Raw genomic sequence first — 23,870 nt, forward strand, 5'->3', positions numbered from 1 at the left:
GATTAAGAATAAGGAAGACCATTTGACCAATATTCATTCAGAAGCACCCTACATTCTTTATTGCAGTATCTAATTGTTTCTTTAATGTATCCAGGGTTTTTGCCTCCGCAACCCTATCTGGATGTCCATTCCACGTGTCGATCACTCTCCGTGCGAAAAAGACCTTTCTGATCAGTTTTAAAATTGCCTTTTATTAGTTTGAAACTATGTCTCGCCTTACTTCACAATTTAGTTTAAAGTAGTTTTCTGGATTTACCTTTTCCAGGCAATCTCTATAAGATCACCTGTTGGACTCCTCCTTTCAAGGTTGAAAAGTTCGAGTCTCGAGTCTTTCCTCCTATCTCAGACCCCTGACATCAGAGATCAGCCTTGTGGCTCTTTCCTGCACTGCCCCTAGTCCTTGAATATCTCCCTTGTGTCTCAGCGACCAGAACTCGATGCAGTACTCAAGGTGTGGGCTGACCACAGCACTGTACAGTTTGATCATGACTTCCTCTAACTTATAACTTCATCATCTCCACATCATAACTTATATCCAACTGTTTTGACTATGCAGTTCAACATTCCATTGCTCTGCACTGGTTGGACATGTTGAGCATAGAGTCCACAAAGCATCCTAGGACCCTTTCCACTTAATCCATGGCTATTTCAAAATTATTCATGTAGCATATGTGTTGCTTATTTTTCCATCCTATGTGCAGTAGTTCGCACTTGACTTCATTAATTCCACTTTTAAAATTTAAAGATAAATACTGAAATGTATCAGTCGGAATAAAAGTTCGATATCGTTAAAGATAAGATGGGTAACTTTTAAGGACGATGTTATTGCATCTACAAATCTAAAAATGTTAAAATTGCCTTCCGAGGTCGGAGAGGAATTTCCCAGATCTTTTCCCCTGAAGTAGCCTAGGATTATTTTCACTTTTTTTGGTCTCTCCTCGGAGATTCAGTGACTATAAGTGGGAAGATACACTAGCAGACATGATGCTTGGATGCATCATGATAGTTTGGCACAGGCATGATGGATCAGACGGTCTTTTCCTGGTTGTTTTGCATGTTCGTATTTTTATGGTTGATTATGTCAAAGCTGCATTGATGTTGTAATAAACGTGTTTCCTAGTCTATCGTTTGCTCTCGAGTTGCTGTGCTTCATGTCCGATGGCTGGGCGGCCAAGATGTTCGGGCTCGTTCATCTCCGTCATCGCTCGGAGTCGGTAATTTTCGTCAGTGTTCGGCACTGCTCGCTGGGTGAAGCCGGGTTTCCCAAAGATGGCGGCGTTCGGGATATTGAGTTATGAGCATAGGCCGTTGAAAAGGCCTCGGCTCGGGCCGCCAGACGTTTACCCGCAGGACCCCAAGCAGAAAGAGGTAGGAGAAATCGTAGAGATTCCAGGGGAGGATGGCCGGCCAGCCAGCCAGCCAGTCAGTCAGTCAGGCTGGCGGGCTGTGTAAGCCGGCGCGAGGGAGCCGGGCCTAGAGCAGCGTCCATGTAAACAATAAACAGTCCATGTCTGTGGCCGGACTTGGGCCTAGAGCAATCCCGCATACATCAGCAACAGCGTGCAAATATATACTTGCTCCTATATTGCAGGGCCCTGACCGCTGGCTAATCTCACTGCCTCTGTGAGAGGGAGAGCCTGAGGGCCGTAATACAGCTCAGCCTATCATCATTTAACTGCTGGACTGAACCATCATTAATATCTGTTTAATATGGATATACATCATAGATTAAATCGCAGAAACCTTCACTTACTCCAGCTGTGGAGACAGTAGCCCACCAGCCGCCACAGTGTTTGTCATTGATCATAAAGTTGACACTTTTTTACTCTTCAAAAAATCCACAGGTTTTGTGGGGTCTGCTTTGTTTTCAGTCTCAATAACTCCAATCTGGATAATCAATTTTTAAAAATTATTCTGCTAGAGCCTCTTTCTCCATCCTCTACAAATTGCAACTCATTAAGAACATTTCCTCAGCTGCACAAAATCTAGCATTCCTATCAGCCAGATTCTTTCCAAGCTCAATAAGTTCCCCACTGCCCCCCCAGTGAATTGACTTTGAGACCCTTGCTTTCAAGTTACTCCAGGGCCTTGCCCCAGTCTAGTTTAGCCATCTCCTTTCGTCCCCCCACACAATCTCCATACATACCCACACACAAGCTTGTCATCGCTGAGCCTGTTACTCATTATGTGTTCCCTCAGCTCTATTTATGGACATTCTTTCAGCTTCTGCATCTCTCGCCTCTGAAACTGCCTTCTTAGATCCTTCTACCTTGCCCACTACTTTTCAAATATCCTCAGATCCCTTCTTTTAGACTGTGCCTTTGTTCCTCCACCCTTTTCTGTTTTCCCTTTTTACCACTTGTGCATTGCAAAGTATTTTTGCTTCTCAATGTAAAGTGCTTTGAGATGTCATGAGGAATGCTATAGAAATGTATATTGTTAGTCGTAAATGTTTTCAATAGAAGGAAATCTCCTGTAACTTCTCAACTATTAACAGAATTGTCAATGATATGGAGCGACATTAGATCTGGAACCTAAATTAGGTACTATAATATGACCTAAATTTTAATAAATTACTCTTGCATTGAGTAGCAGCTAGACAAAATGAAGTTAAGGTATGGAGACAGGAGATCAAGAATATAGTGCCTGCTTCAATTATAAATCTGATTTAGAAAGTAATGTCTTTTTTCTGAAGGTGAGCCTTGAATTGCTGACTTTATCACTGAAAAACAACATTATTAGGCTAATTTAGTTTATTGGTATTGATGTACTGTGGGAAAAATTGCATTTAAGCCAATACATTTTAATGTTATGCTTTTTGTGTGATATTTTTAATTCACTGGCTCAAATTGCTCCTATTACCACTGCCATCAGTGACAAACCTGTAACCACTAGAAAAAGTGTAAGCGTCAGCTCGGCTCAGTTGGACGCACTCTTGCTTCTGAGTCAGATGGTTGTGTGTTTATGTGCTTGAGTAAATTATTTAGATTGACAATTCAGTGCAGTAATGAACGTGTGCTTTATTATGGGGAGTGTGTGTGCTTCATATCAGAAATTAAACCAGGGTGCTGTCTATCTGTTCTGGTGCTTCAGTGGACATTAAAAATACCATGACACAATTCAAAGAAGAACAGGTTGTTCTCCCAGTATCCTCGCCAACATTTCTCTCTCAACTAACACTATTCATATATATGTTTGCTGCTTGTAGGATTTTGCTGTGCACAAAATGGCTACCATGTTTGCCTACAATAGAGCAATGGCTTTACTTCAAAGTAATTCATTATATGTGAATTACTTTGAGAAATTTCTTGGAAACATAAGACTATATAAATGCTTTTTCTTTTTTTCTTTGTCCCAACAACTTCATTAAACAGCTTTAAATACTCGCCAGACACAACCCAAGTTTGTACGGATAAAATCTATAGTTGACTGTACCACTGGGTATTTTCTGTGTGAAAATGTTACATTTTTTAAAATTAAGCTTTACGATATAGCATGCCACTGGAAACTACAAGGGTTACAAGAGATATCACTGGTATTGGTGAGACATGGTGGTTCTGTTGCAATTATGAAAGAGCTGTAGCACAGGAGTCTTGCACTCACCAGTATGTTATGATGGTCTCTCACACTGAAAAAATGCCTGCAACTCACAACACCAGCAAGATATTCTGTTTAATCTATTTGTGTCTTAGAATTGTCCATATGCTGTTAATGAATTCTGGCATTCATTGCTGTTGACAGTAGAGTGTTATTTCAGCAATGCACATTAAGATTCTCTCAGAGATGATGTAATCTCTCATGGACAGTGAAATGACAACAGAATATAAACCTAACCATTTGATAGGAGTAACCAATAATATCATAGCACAGTTGAGTGAGAAATGAAGGCGCTGGTATCTTCTACTTGTTGCAAAAATTGCTGGTCTTCAGACACAAGGTAAATAAATCTACCTGTTAATGTGGAAATACGTTCATCATAAAGTTCTTCTTAGTTGTGTCTCCTGTGTAAAACATACCAAAATTGCGTTTGTAGAAATTATGATTTATGCTGTATGTATCGGCCCCTGAAGAGACTTGATTGTTCAGGCAGGCAAGGTCCTGACATGAATTCAGTTGACATCAGCTTGGATCGATCAGTGAGTGCCTATGCAGACAGAATGGGATTTTCTTTTGTTCATGGATGTTGATCTGGAGCTGGCATTTTTTCCCTTTATTTTTAAAGGCACGATGATGCAAGTCGCTTGTTTCCCCATTTCTCCTGAATACATTGACTCAAACTGGGGTACAATTTCCCTGGTGCCAGTGATCGTCTGGTATCTCACCCAAATGGCTATTCTTCACTTGAGCTTAGACAGTGGCTCTCTGCAGGTTATTTAACTACTGAGGTTGGGTGGGGTGGGGAAGGATGATGGCAATCAAAACTGAGCCCACTCTGCTCTCATCTATACCTTTGTTACCTCCATCTCTACTTCTTCAGCAGCGTCTTTGCCAGCCTCTCAAGTACCATCCTATACAACTTCGACTCATTCAAAACTTCACTGTTCGCATGCTATTCCATGCTAAGTCTGACTTATCAATCACTCCCGTTCTCACCAACCTTCACTGGCTTCGTGTCCTCCAATGCATTGATTTCAAAATCTATTCCATGTTTACAAATGTCACCAATGACTTATGCCACCCTAACTCCAGCCTTACGTCCCATCATGCACCATCCATTCTTGCGATTCAGGTCTGCTGTGCATCTCCTACTCTCCCTCCACCCCATCGTCAGTTGTGAGCCATGAGCCGTCTTGCCCCTGCACTCTGAAATTCTCTTCCTAAACATTTCATCTTGACAAAGATTGAAAAGCTTCCTCTTTAACTATATTTTCAGTCACTTTCCCATACCATTTTAAATCCTGCTTAATGTCTGTTTTTCCTAGCTAATTCTTTCAGAAGTGCTTTAGGGAGTTTTGTTTTTGATCCTGTCCCCACCCAACACTTGCATTACATTTTTCAGCTGGTATAGCTAGGTTTTTGATCCCCCCGCCCCCCCCCCCCCACCAACCTAACTCGGGGACACAGAGGCCAATGGTGGTGCTCTTCTGCTTTGGCTGAGATCAGATAACCAAGCATGGATTGGGGATTGAGTCTGAGATCTTCCTGGTTTTTATAGCTCTGTACTATGTGGTGTATTTATTTTCTAGCCAATGAGGGAGCCATTCCTTACAACTGTCCTGTTTGAGTACTGCTCATTAGGTGTGTATTGGTATATTTGTAATATTTCTTTAAAAATATGAGACATAATTGGGGTGGGGCTGGTGGCACCAGTGAGTCACTATTTTACACTGACAGCGGTTACCCATGGAGAACCCCTCACCTTTTTGAAATGTTTTTTCCTCATAATGTTATAATGAGGTTGCACTTTGCCTTCTAGTAATCACATTCTACTCTGCATAGTATGAGTGCTCTTTTGCTGACCTTTTCTCTTCATTCCTGAGTTCTGGATTGTGAGTGGGAAGAACCTCAAGCTAAAAATGGGCAGTCAGCAACACTGGATACATGAACCACGTGCTCCTAAAATCGACCTCCACTTCAAAAGCCTCAATATGTTTGTAACAGATAAAAGTACATTTTATAAATATAATCGCTTCATCACAGCTTTGCATCATTGCTCGTTTTTAAAAAAATATATAAATTGTTGGGTTGGAGAGGATCACAAAGCTTGATGAACAAATGTCATCTGAACCCTTGAACTTGTGTCCAGGACAAAGCAGCCCATTTGATTGGCACCCCATCCACCATCCTAAACATTCACTCCCTTCACCACCGACGCACCGTGGCTGCAGTGTGTACCATCCACAGGATGCACTGCAGCAACTCGCCAAGGCTTCTTCAACAGCATCTCCCAAACCTGTGCCCTCTACCACCTAGAAGGACAAGGGCAGCAGGCACATGGGAACAACAACACCTGCAAGTTCCCCTCCAAGTCATACACCATCCCAACTCGGAAATATATAGCCGTTCCTTCATCATCGCTGGGTCAAAATCCTGTAACTCCCTTCCTAACAGCACTATGGGAGAACCTTCACCACACGGACTGCAACGGTTCAAGAAGGCGGCTCACCACCACCTTCTCAAGGGCAATTAGGGATGGGGAATAAATCCTGGCCTTGCCAGCGACGCCCACATCCCATGAATGAATTTAAAAAAAAAGCATAACTCATTCCATGATAACTACCATTTCTTTGGGCTCTCCCTGATGGCTCAATGAGTAGCTGAACCGTACAGACCAGGAAGGGGCCAGGTTTGATCCCTGATCTGTGTTGGGTTAGCTGATCTCAGTTGAGACAGCAATGGGAGTGCTGCAGTTTGTCTCAGTGCCCCTAGGTTAGGGAGGGGGAAATCCATCCAGCTGTACTACTTTCAGTGACCTCTGCTGGAAAGGCATGTGGTTGGAAGATCTGGCTTGGCTATGATGTCCTGCATGATTGAATAGCCAGCTAACACTCACTGGGAAGGTTTACACATGAACAGTGGCCACATGGGTGAGGTAGCATTAAGCATTCTAGTATGACGAGCATCACAGATGAGACTGATTCAATACTTAGGTGCACATTCCTGCAGGAGTCAGTTTAGAGCATGCTGGCCTCTCCTCAGGGCGTTAAGGTCAATCATAACTCCCTACTGCCTTTCTGGCTGAAATTAGCCAGCAGCACAGATGAGAAATCAAAGCTCCACCATGAGCATTGTACATACCAACTGAGTTATTAGGATAAAAACAATGCAATTGTTCTTATTTAATTTTTCATGAACTTTCAAGCAATTAAATGTTATGTCTGCCCATGTGTGTTGAGCTTGCTGTCATTCAGTAGTGCTGCCCACACTGTCTTTTGAAGAGTGCAGTCATGGTTGTCTCGTGACAGGATGGAGGGAACAAAATAGTCATTATAAGAAGGCCCAGTTATAGTAGAGTATATTTGCTATTGTGATACTGGAAAATAACAGACTGCATATTATCTAGAGAATAACAACCATTTTAGAAGAGCAACATGGCACAGTTGCTATATGTATAATAGAGATTTGGAATGTGTTCCCCTGAAACATGCAGTGAAACTCCCAATATCTCAACACAGTAGTATTTCAAGCTCTGCATGTGTAAAACTAGTGCATACAGAACCAGGAGGGTCTCCAGTTCAGTCTCTGACCTATGATGTATTTATTGATCACCAGCCAGGGCAGAGCAATTTGCTCAGAGCCCATAGGCTAGGGAGGGGAAAAATCAACTTAGGTTCTGGTTCCTGGCGACTGAGCAGTGACCATTGCTGGAGAGTATATGCATATTAATGTTAATTAAAAACAAGATAGGGCTTGGCTGTAGTTGAATAGCATACTGACAAACACGTTGGGTGATGTATTAGTTGGTGGTATTTCTAGAACTGTGCCCCAGTAAGAGTGTATGCCTTCAGGAGAGGAAAGCGAAAAGTGGGGAAAAAATTTGTGTGTCAAAGTTCACTGTAGCTTAAGGAGGTTATTTGAATCTGTGCTGAACCTCGGCTGAGTGACTTTGTAAGATATACTTTTCAATCCAGAACTGTAAGGTGCTAGCTGAGTAGTTCCAAGCATGTTGAATGACGCTGTTCTGAACACAGAAATAAATGCCTCCAAGTACTATTATATTTTTATGCACAAGCCAGGTAACAATCAGGGGGGGGCACCATTAGAAACACTTACTTTGTCGCTGAGCATTCATCCTCCAGGTATCTCTGCTCAGTGGCAGTATCTCAGGGTTGGAAAGTGTGTTCTTGATTAATTAGGAATTTAATGACCGTTTGTAATAATGTAGAGTAAATGCAACATAGATGATAGTAAGTTCCATATATGATTTCACTCATTTCCTTGTGACTTATTAGTTTCTCTCTTTCACGAAAGGATCAGGTAAAACGGTCCTCTACACTGTCTAGGATAGCCCAAGGTCTGGAGTGTGCGAACCAGAGTGAAATATACAAGTTATAGCACAGTATGGAATGTGAGGTTTACAAGTCAACAGACAAGCTGGTGTATGCGATGTAGAGAACTGCATTTGGACTGGAGTATTTTACGAGGCAGTCTGTTCTTAGTGGTGATGGCTGAGGGAGGAATGTTGGCCAGGGCAACAGGAGAATTCACTACTCTTTGAATAGTGCAATGGGATATGTAGCGTTCACCTGAACCAGTGGAACAGGCAGACAGGGCCTTGGTTTAACATGTCATCCAGAGGATGCTACCTCTGATGTTGGAGCACTGCCTTAGTAAAGCACTGGAATGTTGACTAAGACTATGACCCGGAGTGGCGTTTGAATTCCACTATCTTGAGACTTGGAGGTAAGGATGTTATTGACCCAAGTCATGATGCAGTTCCTTACACGATACAGTATACATACATAGGTAGTTTTGTACTATCTGGCATTTTTCTTTCTTTCTTTCCTGGCAATGAGTATTATGGATGACCATGATAGGCAGTACATCTACATTTGCAGAAAATTAGTCAGCTTCACCTCTAGGAGTTTAGACATCATAATAAACTGAGAGTGAACCTTGAATTGGAAATACACATTGTGCTATTCTGTGCAGTATAACACAAGTACTTTTCATAAAGATTGGTAGGATAATTAAGCATTAAATTACCTGATGGCAGCATCTGCAAAAGAAATGTGTGACTCATGCTGTTTTGTTTTTGTACCATGTAGTTTATAAGAAATACATGCTTATTTTACTTAATATGAAGGCTCTGAGTTTTTCAGTAAAATCTGGCTAACTAAATTTTCTTGCAGTTCCTCTGAGTTGCATTGCAAGAAAACTTTACTGAAAAACTTGAGCCTATTAAATATGGCAAGTTGTATTTCTGAGTTTATACTGCACACTTTTGTTTCAGTGGATGCTGCAGGGTGCTCACATACCTGTATATATATGTGTGTGTGTGTGTGTGTGTAATCAATTTATACAAGAGAAGGGCACTCAGCACATATACAGAAGTGTTAGGTGCACTGTGCATTACTGGGTGTATATTCTGAAGTAACACAGTGCAAGTAGCACACCTGTATTGCAGGCAGGAGTGTTACACCCCAGTATTTCACAGTGTATTGTATACAAGAGTGAAGTACCTGCTCTTCCTGACATAAATGCACGTTTTAAGACTTCAGGCAGTTCATTTGAAGGAAAAGAACATGGGGTAATGAACTCTCAACTTTTTTGTTCTGTATTTAATATGTTTAATTGTATACATGTATATTTAATTTAGTTTTAAATGCTGGAAATCTAACCAATTCAGAATTGAGTTACATGCTGGAAATCTAGCCAATTCAGTTTATGGTAACGATAATGAGATAGTGGAACTGTTAAATGTAGAACCAGAGATATAGTAGTGGTAATATTGCATATTAGCATTTTGGGCTTTTATGGTAAAATAAAATGGGTAGAATAGATAATTTGGATTAGAGGTTTAGAGTTAAGGATCAACACCTTGGATGGATTGTCAAATACAAAATATAAAATCTGGTGCATAACTCGAACCTTCCTACAGGTTTGCAATGGCTTGGTATTCTGGTGCTTTGGCCTTAACCTTGGTGCAGCCAATGTTTCTTTTCTCACCAAATAAACATGTTCAGCCACTGAATTGGCTTTGCTTACTTGGGAACAAAAAAGGTTATGAGCACAATTCTGATATTGCAGTGCAGCAGTGAGGGTGTGCTGCATTGAAGGAGGTATGAGATGTTAAACACTTTGCCCTCTGCCTGTGAATGTTAAAGATGTTATGACACCGTTCAAAGAACAGGATGTTTCCCTGACGTTCATGATGGTGAAGTACTGATTGTTACAAGTCTGCTACTTGTGGAAGCAATTTGAAGTGGCAAAACTTATTATGTTAAGTTCTATTTTCCCTATAGCATATTGGAATGGAAATACTGCATAAACCTAGCGAGACTGGGTGCTTGCTGTAACTCGCCTAAGGTTTTGTATCACCTCATCTCGCCCAAGGTTTTGTATCATCTCATCTCAAATTTGAATTATCTTGCAGTGGATACTTGGCTGGACCCAGTACATGAATTCAGTCATGCTACAATTTATCAGTTACTGGGATACAAGTTGTACTGAAGCACTATGATTACTGAGTGTAAAATCAATAAAGCTAACATCAGTTACTGCAGTTCCAGAGCAATTCCTTTGACACAGTAATGATCTTTAATTGGTGGTGGCCATAAAATAGCTCGTATTGTCATTCTGCCACAAACATTCTTACCTTTTTTGTTTCTTTCTCTCACTAATTTCTTATTGTCTGAAAGTGCTGACTCACAAACACAGAGCAACCTCTGATACCTCATTGATGTAGTCATTAGTCAGGCATTTGGTAGGCTATTTGATCATGGGAAGATCTTGAAGAGTCCTACCTTGTCCCTTCGGACATACTGAGAATCAAATCTAGGACTTTCCAGTCTGCATGTCCATTTGTGGAACCATCAGGGCTTTCCCAGAGAGTCGATGGTACAGTGAAAGATGCTGAAAGCTCACTATTATGTCTCACTCCAAATTGGGAAGAAGCATTTCTTAGGGATGCCGTAGAACCCTTCCTATGTACCTTAATCCTGCTGGCACAGCCATTCTTTTGTACCTTAATCCATCTGAAATTTAAATAAATTACAATATATCTTAACATTTAAAAAAAATCACTCCTTTTAAATGTGATGTGGAGATGCCGGTGATGGACTGGGGTGGACAAATGTAAGGAATCAGGTGACGAAGGGGATAATCTCCGAAAGCTTGTGATTTTAAAATAAATTTGTTGGACTATAACCTGGTGTTGTAAGATTCCTTACATTTGTCCTTTTAAATGTGCAGCTATCTGTCAAAAATGTTTCACACTCCGGCATACTTTTTCTAGATTTTTTTTTAGTAATTCTGATAGGTGATTTATTATGTCAGATCCACTCATAAACTAAGCATTTTTACTGACCTCAGGATGCTTTTGAAATGAAGGACAGTAGGAGAGTGACAGAGCCCTAGGGAACACCTGAGTTTATAGAAGGAATTCAGAGATTGAATCATATGTCATGAAGGAAGGAGATACAGAGTAATGTTTAAAATTTTAACCGGATTTGCTAGGGTAAATATGGAGAAACTATTTCCTCTGGTGGGGGAATCAAGAGCAACAACAACAACCACTTGCATTTGTATAGCGCCTTTAACGTAGTAAAACATCCCAGGTGACATCATCTTAAAATTAGAGCTAGGCCATTCAGGAGTGAAATCAGGAAGCATTTTTTCACACATAGGACAGTAGAAATCTTGAACACTCTTCCCCCAAAAAGCTGTGGATGCTAGGATAATTGGAGCTTTCAAGACTGAGAGAGATAGGTTTTTGTTAGGTAAGGGTATGAAGGGATATGGAGCAAAGGCGGGTAAATGGAGTTGAGGTGCAGAACAGCCATGATCGAATTAAATGGTGGAGCAGGCTCAAGGGGCTGAATGGCCTACTCATGTTCCTATGTTCCTAGGAGTTGGGGAAGAGTTAAGAGAGGTGACTAAAGGCCTGGTTGAAGAGTTAAGTTTTGAGAAGACTTTTGTAGGTGAGGAATGATATAACAAAGTGGATTGGTTAGGGAAGGGAATTTTAGAATACAAAGGTGTAAATGTAAAGGCCGAAGTCTTTGCTACCGATGATGGAGGGAGGACTCAAAGTAGATTTCTAATTGGAGGAGTGAAAGATGTGAAAGAACAAACTTTACATTTGTAAAGTACCTTTTCTGTCCTTCAGACATTGCAGTGCTTCACAGCCACTGAATTCGTTTTTGAAGTGTAGTCACTTGTTTTGTCAGTAAATATATCAACCAGTTTATACACAAAGTCCCACAGCCAGCAAATTAGATAAAAGACCAGTTAGTATGTTTTGGTGGAGTCGGTTGAGGGACGAACGATGGCCAGGACAGTGGGAGAACTCCCTGCTCTTCCAGTAGTGTCATGGGATCTTTTACGCTCATCTGACCAGGTAGGCAGGGACTCGATTTAACATCTCATTTGAAAGATTGCACCTCAAAGAATACAGCAGTGGCACAGCACTGCACAGAAGTGTCAGCGTAGATAATGTGCCTAGAGGAGGTTGCAGAAGTAAGATAGCTTAAGGCATGGAAGGATTTGGAGATGAAGATGAGGATTTTCAAATCAGCAAACTGGAGGAAAGGGCCCCAGTGGATGGCGGCAAGGACAGGGTTGATAGGTGACTGGTACTTGGAATGTGATAGGATGCGGGTGGCAGAGTTCTGGCTGTGTAGGGAAATTATGCAGGGTGCAGCTGGAAGGCCAGTGAAGAGGACGTTGGGCAAATTGAACCTGAAGTTGACAAGAGCATCGATGAGGGTTTAATCAGCAGGCGGAGTGAGGTAGAGACAGAAAAAGGTGATGCAATGAAAGAACACAAATGCAACAAATGTCAGCATCTCAAAAGGGAAAGATGGTTTAATATTTTGTCCATTCTGAATTCTAATAAAGGATTAAATCAAACCAAAAATTAGCAGAATTATTTTGAAAGGAAACTAAATAGCTATGAGCATAGCTTTGTTGGGAAGCCATAATATGGTAACTTGTTTAGGATTCCAGGGTACCAGATAACGTCAGAGGTTGTGGAGATACCTAAGGCAGTGATGACAGAATTACCATTGAGTTGCTTGAGGTTGTGTAAATTCAACAGACTAAAAATAAATGAAAAGAGTAAAACTAAGTAGATTGAAGATTTGTTAGTATCAAGCTGTGCTGAATCAATGCAAGGTTTGAAACTTACTGGAACTTCACATTTGGAATAGCATCCTCTCCAAATTGTGATCTCATTATTGAAGGAGCATGTATTTTAAGTAAAACAGAAGACTACATTATCATGAGTTGGTGCTTATTGGATAACTATTCAAAGTTGTTGAATACTGAAATCGGTAGTCCTAGCTGGCTTTAATGAAAAATAATACACTCGTATTGCAGAATATTTGAGCCGATTTGCTTCTGTAGATTTAACATGAAGTAGATTCATCATTACGTATTGCTTGTCCAAGTGATAGTATTTGAAATATAATGTCTCACTTATAGGGGTTAAATGGAATTTGTTAAGATGGGATATTCATCTTGCATAACCGTTGACCCTGCCTGATCTCCTGCCCCAAACAATCGTTGGGATTTTATAGGTACTTGGTTGTACTGACGTAAGGTCAAAGAACAATTTAATAATTTTGCAAAAAAAATACCAATTTTAATATATGTATCAATGTAAATTCTTCAAAAATGTATTTGTCCAAATGTAACGATCCTCCTATTAACATATACACTGGATCACAAGTCCAGTTTTTAAACTTGTGTTCCTTTCTTTCATTACTGTTGTGCTGGGGCTCAGATACCACCTGGTTTTCACTCTTCCCCCTCAGAATGGTCCTCAGGAGATTTTATTTTGGAATAAAATCTCCCTGGGTTAGATTTATATTTAGGATTAGGATGGCTTTATTTTGTTGAAGGGGGAAGATTTATTTTGAGGGAAAAGACTCAGTACAGGGATGAATTGGCTGGGGGTTGGGACTGTGAATTTTTATAATATTACAGAAAAAGGCTGCAGTCCAATGCCTGTATGTTAAGGATGAATTCTTGAACACTGAGACAAACACTTGCCATTTATTAAGATTACATTAACCTGAACATACTCATGACCATACACCATTACAAAGGACGGTTTGCTGCAGAAGATACACACTTCACAGCTGAACCCTCCAGATGGCTTCCTTTTTTATTTCCCAACTCAATACAATAGTCTTGCTTTTAAACTTAGCTAAAAGGCTATTACTTCACTTCCTCCATGCCCCTTCTCCCACTCTCAATCTCCATTCTGACATCTTATGGTCTTGAATTGTACAGAAAAATGTTGGTGCTTTAGGGTCAGCGTGACATCAAAGAAGCCATGCTACCAAAACAACGATAGTCTGCAGTTTAGACTGATAAAGCAAATCTAAATGTAAATATGTGTAAGCCTGGCCATAGAGACTGCTGCAATAACCTTTGGCACAGACACACTGTGTCTTTCAATTTTAGGTTTAACTACAGAACTTAATATAAATGAAATATAGCATGGAATATAAGCAATTATTTAGTGTAAAATGGATTTCTTAACCGTTTCACAATTTTAACCCCTAACATGGGGGTGGATATATTTTGTGACACTGGCAGAGAGGATATATGACAATATTGAAGTCAGACAGAGGCCCTAAAAAATTATGTATAAAAACAATCTTACCCAGTCTAACAGGGGAAAAAACACACTGAACTGAAGCTGGTAAGTTAGGTGAAGAATAAAAATTAAAGCAGGTGTGCAAAAATCTTTTGCTAATCACACAAGATCAAGCAGACAATAAAAACTGGCAAAATTTGAAGCTCTTGTGAAAAGCTCAAGAAGTGGCACCATGCCAGTGAGCCAAGAAGTGGAGAGGCCCTTGGACTGTTCTAGCCCATGTTGAAACCAGTCCCAAATGTCTCTGAATAATCTATCTACTTCCCTGATCCATTTGTGGATTTTTTTGTATTTCCAAATTGACATACTCAAAGATTCATAATTTCACAAAAATAGTACAGTATAGAATTGTGAAATTAAATATTGATTTACATAAGAATTATAAGAAATCGATGCAGGGGCAGGCCTTAAGGCCCTTCGAGCCTGCTCCTCCCTTCAATAAGATCATGGCTGATCTTGAACCTCAACTCCGCTTTCTGCCCTATCCCCATATCCCTTGATTCCCTTAGTGTCCAAAAATCTATCGATCTCAATCTTGAATATACACAATGACTGAGCATCCACAGCCTTCCGGGGTTGAGAATTCCAAAGATTCACAGCCCTCTTAGTGAGTAAATTTTTTCCTCTTCTTGGTCCTAAATGGCCGACCCCTTATCTTGAGACTATGACCTCTAGTTCTAAGCTCTCCAGCCAGGGGAAACAGCCTCTCAGCATCTACCCTGTCAAGCCCTCTAAGAATTTTATATGTTTCAATGAGATCACCTCTCATTCTTCTACATTCCAGAGAACATAGGCCTATTCTACTCAATCTCTCCTCAGAGGACAACCTTCTCATCCCAGGAATCAATCTAGTGAACCTTTGTTGCACCCCCTCTAAGGCAAGTGTATCCTTCCTTAGGTAAGGAGACCAAAACTGCACAAAGTACTCCAGGTGAGGTCTCACCAGGGTCCTATATAATTGCAGCAAGACCTCCTTACTCTTATACTCCAACTCCCTTGCAGTAAAGGCTAACATACTATTGGCCTTCCTAATTGCTTGCTGTAACTGTATGTAAACTTTCTGTGATTTGTGTACAAGGACACCCAAATCAAGCAACATTTCTTAGTCTCTCACCTTTTAAAAAAATATTCTGCTTTTCTATTCTTCCTACCAAAGTGGATAATTTCACATTTCCCCACATTGTACTCCATCTGCCACCTTCTCGCCCACTCACTTAACCTGTTTGCATCCCTTTGTGGCCACTTTGCGTCTTCCTCGCAGCTTACTTTCCCACCTAGCTTTGTATCGTTAGCAAACTTTGATACATTACACTCGGTCCCCTCATCTAAGTCATTGATATATATTGTAAGCAGCTGAGGCCCAAGCACTGATCCTTACGGCACCCCACTAATTACAACCTGCCAACCTGAAAATGACCCGTTTGTTCCTATTCTCTGCTTTCTGTCTGTTAACCAATCCTCAATCCATTCTAATATATAACCCCCAATCCCATGAGCCCTAATCTTGTGTAACAACCTCTTGTGTGGCATCTTATCGAATGCCTTTTGAAAATCCAAATATACTACATTGACTGGATTCCGCCCCTGCCTAGTTACATCCTCAAAAAACTTTTAATAGATTTGTCAACCTTTAATAAAACTATGTTGCCTCTTCCTAATCATATTATGATTTTCTAAGTGCCCTATTACTACGTCCTTAATAATAGATTCTAGCATTTTCCCTCCTACTGATGTCAGGCTAACTGCCTGTTTTCTCCCTCCCTCCTTTGGACCTTTTATGTGCATTAAAAATTGTTGCTTCAGGTCAGTTGTGTAGTTTCTTAGGATTTCTAAGCTAGAAATAAAGATGGTGTTTTGTGCATATGTTTTGGCTGTTGGCTTTTGGACTTTACTTAATTGTTCCTCCTTGTTTCAGGATGAGCTGACAGCAGTGAATGTCAAGCAAGGATTTAACAACCAGCCTGCAGTGTCTGGGGATGAACATGGTAGCGCAAAGAATATCAATTTCAATCCTGGCAAGGTACGGTACCCTCACCATTGATCACTGTCTCCTCTGAGCCCATGCCACCTTCATATTGGGGCTGTATAACAGAGGGAGTATGTATTATATCTGAGAACCTGATAATGAGTTATGGTATAACGGTTTATAACTGAGAGCATTTCACTGAGGTTGGGGTCAGTAATGGAGAAAGTGTTATTACTGAGGAGCTGATAATTAGGGTAGTGTGCATTATTACTTTTGAATGTTGTCATTTAAAATGTAAACAAAATACAAACATTTGTGTAAGAAGTTCATAGTTGAAATTTTCTTTTTTGGGACAGTTTTGCTTTCATAATCCACTCTTGCTTCCATCCTATTCACTGTGATTAAAGAGGATAGTGCAGTCAAAGCCATGAAGAGTATAAATACTGATTCCTGGTAAATATACCAAGCTCTGAGTCTGAACTGGAGGGGGACCACCTTTCTCTCCTGCCCCACCAAGACGATCCATCTGACACTAAGGAAATTTCACTACAATGGGGAATTCGTTCTATGGTGGCAAGAACTGAACTGTGATTACTTTAATGTTGTTTCTGGTGGATTAATAGAAATGTGGTCTGCATTTCTAATACTGCAAAGAGAAACACAGCACAACCATCTCTTTGAAACCAAGCATTGGGTGGATATGGCAATATGCGTAGTTTCCTAAGGAAAATACTAACTAAAATTCTAATCTTTTAGAAGTTAACACTTCATTGTAGTACTGAGAAAGTGCTGTATTGTTGGAAGTGCTGTCCTTCTGATGAGATGTTAAACTGAAGCGCCATCTGTTTATTCCGATGGTTCAGGTGAACTTTGAGGATCCAATTGCACTATTTGAAGAGCAGTCAATTCTAGTGATCAGACCAAAATTCCTCGAATAATCACTGCGAAAAGACAGATTAACTGGGCATTCATTTCATTGTGGGATTTTGCTATAAACAAAATGGCTGCTGCACTTGTTAGCATAATAGTTATTGTAGTTCAAAGTCATTCATGGTATGTGAAGTGCTTTGAGATGATAAATTCAAGTTTTTTAATAATAGTTATTTTAGCCCAAAAAATTAATAGCTCTTAATGTACTGCATCTTTATTGTCTCATTACAGGATGGAGAGAGCATTTGTGTTTTGTGGAAACATGACATTTGATCAGGGTAGATATGTCCTGTGTTGTACCAAGGGTGCAGAATGTGATAAGGTGTTGATTAGACCCAATAGTTCATCACTTGGCAAATTACTGACTTAAATAAAATGCTTGCTTTTATACAACACATTATCACGTCAAAACATTGCAGACTTTCTCATGATGACTTACATTTGAAGTGCAGTGACTGTTATGTAGGCAAACAGGGCAGCAATTTTTGTACGCACAACATCGCATAACCTGAATGACCAGGTAATCTGTTTTTGGAGATGTTGGTTGAGGATGGAATGTTAACCAGGATGCTGGGAGAATTCATTGCTTCTTTTGAATAGTGTCACGGGTTTTTTAACACCCACCTGAACAGGCAGACACGATCTGGTTTTACATCTCATCTGAAGGTTGATAGCTTTAACAGTGTAGCATACCCTTAATACTGTGCTGGAGTATTAGCATAGATTATTTGCTGAAGCCTTCGTGTTGGACCACAATTCTTTGACCCAGAGGTGAGAGTGCTACCAAGCGAGCTAAACTGTGATAGAGCTGTCAGTGAAGGAGGGAAATTTGGAATGATGATTCAACTTAGGCTGGTCTCACGTACATGGTAGTGGCAAGTTCAAGCATCAGAGGTAGCTACCTGGGAGCAGTTAGTATACCCCTTTGGTTGAAGAATGACGCTGAGTGCGGAGGAACCTAAGGAACCAGAAAAAAATTACTACATACTAGAAAGATGATGTTGGTTAAAGAGACTCAAATACAAACTAATCTTGGATTCATAGAAACATTTAAAAAAAATTTTATGTTTGCATTCAGAGCTTCGAAATATAGTCACTTTGTTGCAAATTTGCACATCAGTAGACGTTTTAGTGAGCGTTTGTGTCACAGCATCCACTCAAGTCTCTATTGAACTTTATTGCAGATCAGCTCCTACTTCAGCAGTATAATCGCTGAGAAGTTGCGGTGTAACACATTTCCAGATACTGGCAAAAGGAAGCCTCAGGTTAATCAGAAGGACAGTTTCTGGCTTGTCACGGCTCGTTCCCAACCTTCAATACATAACTGGTTTACTGATCTGGCTGGAACCAAACCACTAACTCAGCTAGCAAAAAAGGTAAGTTTCTTTTGATACAATTTTTTTCCACACTACTAAAGTTTGTAAAGATGTAATTGTCCTAAAATAGTGTTCAATTTTCAGCTGTTCAGTTCCTCAGTGGTTTAATTGCAGTCCTATAATAATGTTCAGTTTTGAGGTGTATGGTACATCAGCGATTGTAACATGGCCAATCTATAGTGCCTTTTAATAAAAATCAGTTTTGTGAGTGTGGCACTATAGCAATCTTTAACTTTTTCCTGTACTGCAGAGAAACTGATTTGCTCCAGCCACCTCTGCTTCCCAAATTGCTCTAAATTTTGCTATTTAACCCAAATTCCCTCTGTGTCCACTCGCATGCACATTTTGACTGCCGCTCTGGACCCACGCCCATTACTTCTATTCCCTTTTTTTCTCTTGGCCTCTCTTGGGCCTTCTCTCCTGTTGCTCAGTCATGCCACCTTTCTTTTCTCCCCCCTTGGGCACTTTGCCTCCTCCAAATTGATCAATATTCCTCTCCTTCCTACTCTCCTGCCGCAGTTCCAGTCTTGAATCCCTTCCTTGGATAAGTCCACAGCTGCGCTCTAAGCCTCTGCATTCTCTGAAAGGCCCATTGAGGCACCCATCGCCACCTCCATACAAGCAGCAACCCCAACTGCCCCATGTTCCTTTCTTGCTGATTTTCCTATTCAGCACTCCCTCTAGAGATTGACCTTGGCAACTTCCTTCCTGTCCTGTTCAACTCGCCCACCACTGGTCCTTTGGATCTGTCAGTGAATCAACAATCACTGTGCCTCTCTGCATTTCCCTCCAGAATATCTGTTCATTCGCTAACACCCTTGCCATCCTTGCCATCCATGACCACCTTGTGGATCACTGCATTGACATCATGGCTTTGATGTGAATTTGGCTCATGGCTGTGACATTTTGCCCCTCACTGGAGCCTCCCCACCTAGCTGTACTTTTCACCTCCTGCCCCACCCAAACCGCCACAGTGGCAATGTGATGCTTATTACCAAATGGCACCTTGGTCTCTTCCCCCTACTCCTCTAGCATCTTCTCCTTCGAGCACCTCACCTTGTTACCCCCTCTCACCTCCTTTAAAATCATTGTTCTCTACCACCTCTCTTCCACCCTCCCTACCCCCCCCCCCCCCCCCCACAAGCCCCACTCAGAGTTTACTCACCAAGATATCCTCCCTCCTTTTTTCCCCTCAGCCTCTGTATTGAGCGACGCTTTATCCATGGTAATTTCAATCACCATCTCAGCTCACCTTGCCCTCCCTTCTCTGATTTCACTGAACTGCTGTCCTGTCTTAACCTCTCCCTCTATATAAGTTCTTCTACCCATATTCGTGGGCACCCCCTCGACCTTGGCATCTCAGCTCCTATTGTCTCGATCATAGACAAGGCCATCTCCAACCACTTCCTAATTGAATCACTAAAGATGAGTGCACAGGTACAAAAAGTAATCAAAAAGACTAATGGAATGTTGGCTTTTATGTCAAGGGAGTTTGAATATAAAAGTAAGGAAGCAATGCTTCAGTTGTACAGAGCCCTAGAGTACTGTGTTCAGTTTGAGACACTAAACCTCAGGAAGTACGTAATTGCCTTGGAGGTTGCACAGTGCAGATTCTCCAGAATGATACCAGTGCGTAAAGGGTTAAATTATGAGTTCAGGTTGCATAAACTTGGTTTGAATTCCCTTGAGTTTAGAAAGTTGAGGGATGATCTAATTGAGGTGGTTAAAATGACAGAAGTGTAGATATAGAGAAACTATTTCATCTGGAGGGAAATCCAGAACAAGGAGGTATAATCTTAAAATTAGAGCTAAGCCATTTAGGAGTGAAATCGGAAAGCATTTTTTCATACACGGCAAGTGGAAATGTGGAACTCGTTCTTCCAAAAGACTGTTGATGTTGGGTCAATTGAAATTTTCAAGACTGAGAGTGATAGTTTTTTGTTAGGTAAAGGTATTAAGGGACATGGACAATGGTGGGTAAATGAAGTTAAAATAGATTAGCCATGATCTAATTGAATGTTGGAATAGGCTCGAGGGGCTGAATGACCTACTCCTGTTCCTGTGTTCCCTGTATCCCTCATCATACACATTCCCTACCCCCTTCCAACCCCACTTCCTTCTGCGTGCACTCCTGGAAAATACTCTTCCCATTTACCCTCCCCACCCCTCTCAACTCTTTTTACAACTGCACTTTCAAACTCCCAACTTTCTAGCCTTTGGCCCTCCATTCACTACGATATATCTGCCACTGTATATCAACCACTCCCTCACCTCCATCTTTAATGCCATTGTTCCCAGTAAAACCCTTACTCACTCTGATCCTGGTCAGTCTCCCACCTTCGCTCCCTCAAGCCCAAGGGGCATAGATTGAGCTTATTTGTTGCATGACTAGTTTAAACATCCATTGCCAGATCTGGCTGGACCACATCAAGGACAATTAGTCCTTGCTCTCCTCTACCTAATTCACTTCTTATTCCATCCTGGAAAGCAAAGGTAATCCCCAGCTTTTTTCCATTACCAACCGTCATCTTAGATCCCTCTCCTACCATCATCTCCAACAACAAGTGCGAGGAGATCACAGACTTCTAAGATTGAGATCAGCTGCCTCTGCCACATCCCCCTTCATCAACCGAACCTCCCCTAAGGTTCCCCACCGCCCTAGTCCTGAACCCACGTCATTTTCTAATTTTTTTCCTATCGTTCCCCCATGGTCAATCTGAGCTCATCTTGTCCATGTGACTCGCCTTCTACTCCCTCCACCCCACTTGCATTAAACTGTTGACCACCCAACTTCCCTTCTTGGCCCCCATGCTAGCTGGTATTGTAAATGGTTCCCTCTCCTTAGGTACTGACTCTCCCTTTCAAAACCGCTGTTCTCAACGCCTTGTCAAAAAACCCACCCTTGACTTTTTGCCCTTGCCTTGCAAACCACTGCCCCATGTTCAACCTCTGATTCATCTCAAGTCCCGACCATTGTTTTGGATGTTCCTATTTCAACTTGAGAGCTTATGCTGAAAGAAATTTCTTGGGAATTAAATAAGATTTATCTCACTTCACCTGCCTTTTTCATTCTTCAGGTGCCTATATTTAGCAAAAAGGAAGAAGTGTTTGGATACCTGGCCAAATACTCAGTGCCGGTAATGAGAGCAGCTTGGCTGATAAAAATGACGTGTGCATATTATGCTGCTATCACCGAAACAAAGATGAAGAAACGTCATGTCATAGACCCATGTATAGGTAAGGTTAACAAAAAAGTTAGTTTTTTGGGAGTTTGATATGCAATTTGGATAAACCTGTTTGATAGACTGGATTCTGCCTTTTACTCACTAAATAGAGTTTTGTTGTTAAGGGCATTGTAAGAGTAGCCCGGGTGTAATTTCCCCTTCTTGTTCCTCTGCCCTGTCCCGTGCTCCTTGTGGGGAAGCACCTGGTCTCACTGCTCCTTCCTGTAACAATTCATTTCATTTCACATTAGAAGCTCATCATGCTGGAGATAGAACCTGCATTTCATTAATCTGTATTTTGGTAGTGCACAGGGGAAGTATATATATATATTCACTAATGTATTTCCTCCCCTCTCCTGATGGCATCAACTCCTTTCTGGGGTATTATTACCCTTTGTTACCTTGCCCAAGTGGCCATTATTCACAGTGAGTGTCAGTAGGCTTTTCATCTGTGATCATGTGTTTACTTTCCAGGTCAATTATACCACCCCCACGGGACCTTTCTGGCCCATATAGCTCAAGTACTCTCAACCATTAGGGGAACCACTTGGGGGAAGCAGTTTTGAAAATGAAATACCCTAACCCAAGTGTAAAAAAATTGCTGACAATGTCCTGCCCTTATAAAGTCCTATATGTTGAGTCTTCCACCCAGTAAATAGTAAAGTGGCTCAAGGCATGACTCACGGCTGGGACATATCTGGGTGTCCTAACTTTGCATGTTGGTACTGCTGTACAGTGCTACTTTTTAAACAAAAACCTTTACTTTTTCCTTTTCCATACCAAACACAGCTGCAAAGGCAGGCATGTGGCATGCTGCTAAGTCTGGCTGCTATTAAGCTGAGAAAGGATCAGAACCCTTCCTGATTGTGGATGCCAGTCTACCTTTTTAAAACTGTCCTTCAGAAATCCAGCACCATCTTTATCTTTAGTATAAAGATGATGTTCATGCTAAGGTGTGAGCTTTTAAACCAGGAAATGCTTTATAGTTTGGTACTTAATGGGTAACTGAGCTTAAATGCCAGTTTAAATTGAACTGGAACTTGGGAGTGCAATGCTTTACTCCAGTTGAGATTTCCTCATCAGATAAGGTTTTGAAGCATCAAGAAATTAAAATGAAAAAATAAATTTGTATAACAGTTGTCCAATGTGCAGAGTACAATTTATTGCATTATAATTGGTGGGTTTTGTCACTTAAAAAAAAAAATGTTTATATGTGTGAATATATACACGCACGAATCAGGAATTGCTTAAAGGGGACAGGCTACTTCTTAATCTTGTTAGGTTTTCACGTCCATTATCGTTCTAGTGGTTTCTGATGTAGATTTTAGTGTCACATTCAGTTGAGTTATGCAACAGAATAGCATGAATTATTTTGCAATAGTTCTACCTCCAACTCCACATCACATCTTGAGCTCTGGAATGTGTGTTAGCAATTTTAAAATAACATTTTGGTGTGCTTTTTTAAAGTTCTTTTTGGGACCAAAAAAGAAAAAAAACACATGCCATCTCCAATGTTCTGAAAGCATCCATTGGGAGATATGTGAGAGCAGGCTGGGGTAACTGACTCTGAGTTTGCCTCTCTCCTCCTTGTCATCTCTCTGCTCAGCTGTCTATACTGTCACTCCAAGGCACAGTGCATGGATAGATGAATGCTCTGCATCTTTGGGGCCCCATTCTATTACTGACTTTCAATTTATGTTGGCCTAAGAAATGCCAACATGAGAAACTTGCAGCAGTGATCTTCTGATCTTCTTCAGGATGATTAATTTCCCCTTGCAGAATGGACTCAAATCATCACAAAGTACCTTTGGGAACAGCTGCAGAAGATCGCTGAGTCCTACCGGCTGATATCCACGCAGAACAGTGGGACACCGGTACAGCCCACGGTGCCTGAAGTGGAGCAGGCTATGAAACAATGGGAATATAATGAAAAACTGGCTCTTTACATGTTTCAGGTATTGTGGGAACATTGTATATGTATAAGGGAAGTAGGTGAGAGTTAAGTGTATGTTTCCTTTAACAGGACAGTAGTAATAATGGGAAATGAGGGCAGTGTAACACTGTAAAAGTTATGAGAATAGGAGCTATGTTTGTTTAAATGATCC

The 23,870-nt window shown here is 41.0% G+C and overlaps 1 protein-coding gene across 2 annotated transcripts in view; it reads left to right on the forward strand.

The window, feature by feature from the left end:
• The first annotated feature begins 1,258 nt into the window (after positions 1 to 1,258).
• med12 (mediator complex subunit 12) overlaps positions 1,259 to 23,870 on the forward strand; it is a 127,143-nt gene continuing 104,531 nt past the window's right edge. For both annotated transcript variants that reach the window (XM_067997068.1, XM_067997069.1), the window contains exons 1-5: positions 1,259 to 1,368; positions 16,185 to 16,289; positions 18,350 to 18,541; positions 21,619 to 21,778; positions 23,545 to 23,720. In XM_067997068.1, the coding sequence (XP_067853169.1) occupies positions 1,270 to 1,368; positions 16,185 to 16,289; positions 18,350 to 18,541; positions 21,619 to 21,778; positions 23,545 to 23,720 (732 nt within the window). In that variant the 5' untranslated portion in view covers positions 1,259 to 1,269. The remainder of the gene's footprint in view (positions 1,369 to 16,184; positions 16,290 to 18,349; positions 18,542 to 21,618; positions 21,779 to 23,544; positions 23,721 to 23,870) is intronic.

Source organism: Heptranchias perlo, chromosome 15 (genome assembly GCF_035084215.1).
Source record: "Heptranchias perlo isolate sHepPer1 chromosome 15, sHepPer1.hap1, whole genome shotgun sequence".
Classification (NCBI taxonomy): domain Eukaryota; kingdom Metazoa; phylum Chordata; class Chondrichthyes; order Hexanchiformes; family Hexanchidae; genus Heptranchias; species Heptranchias perlo.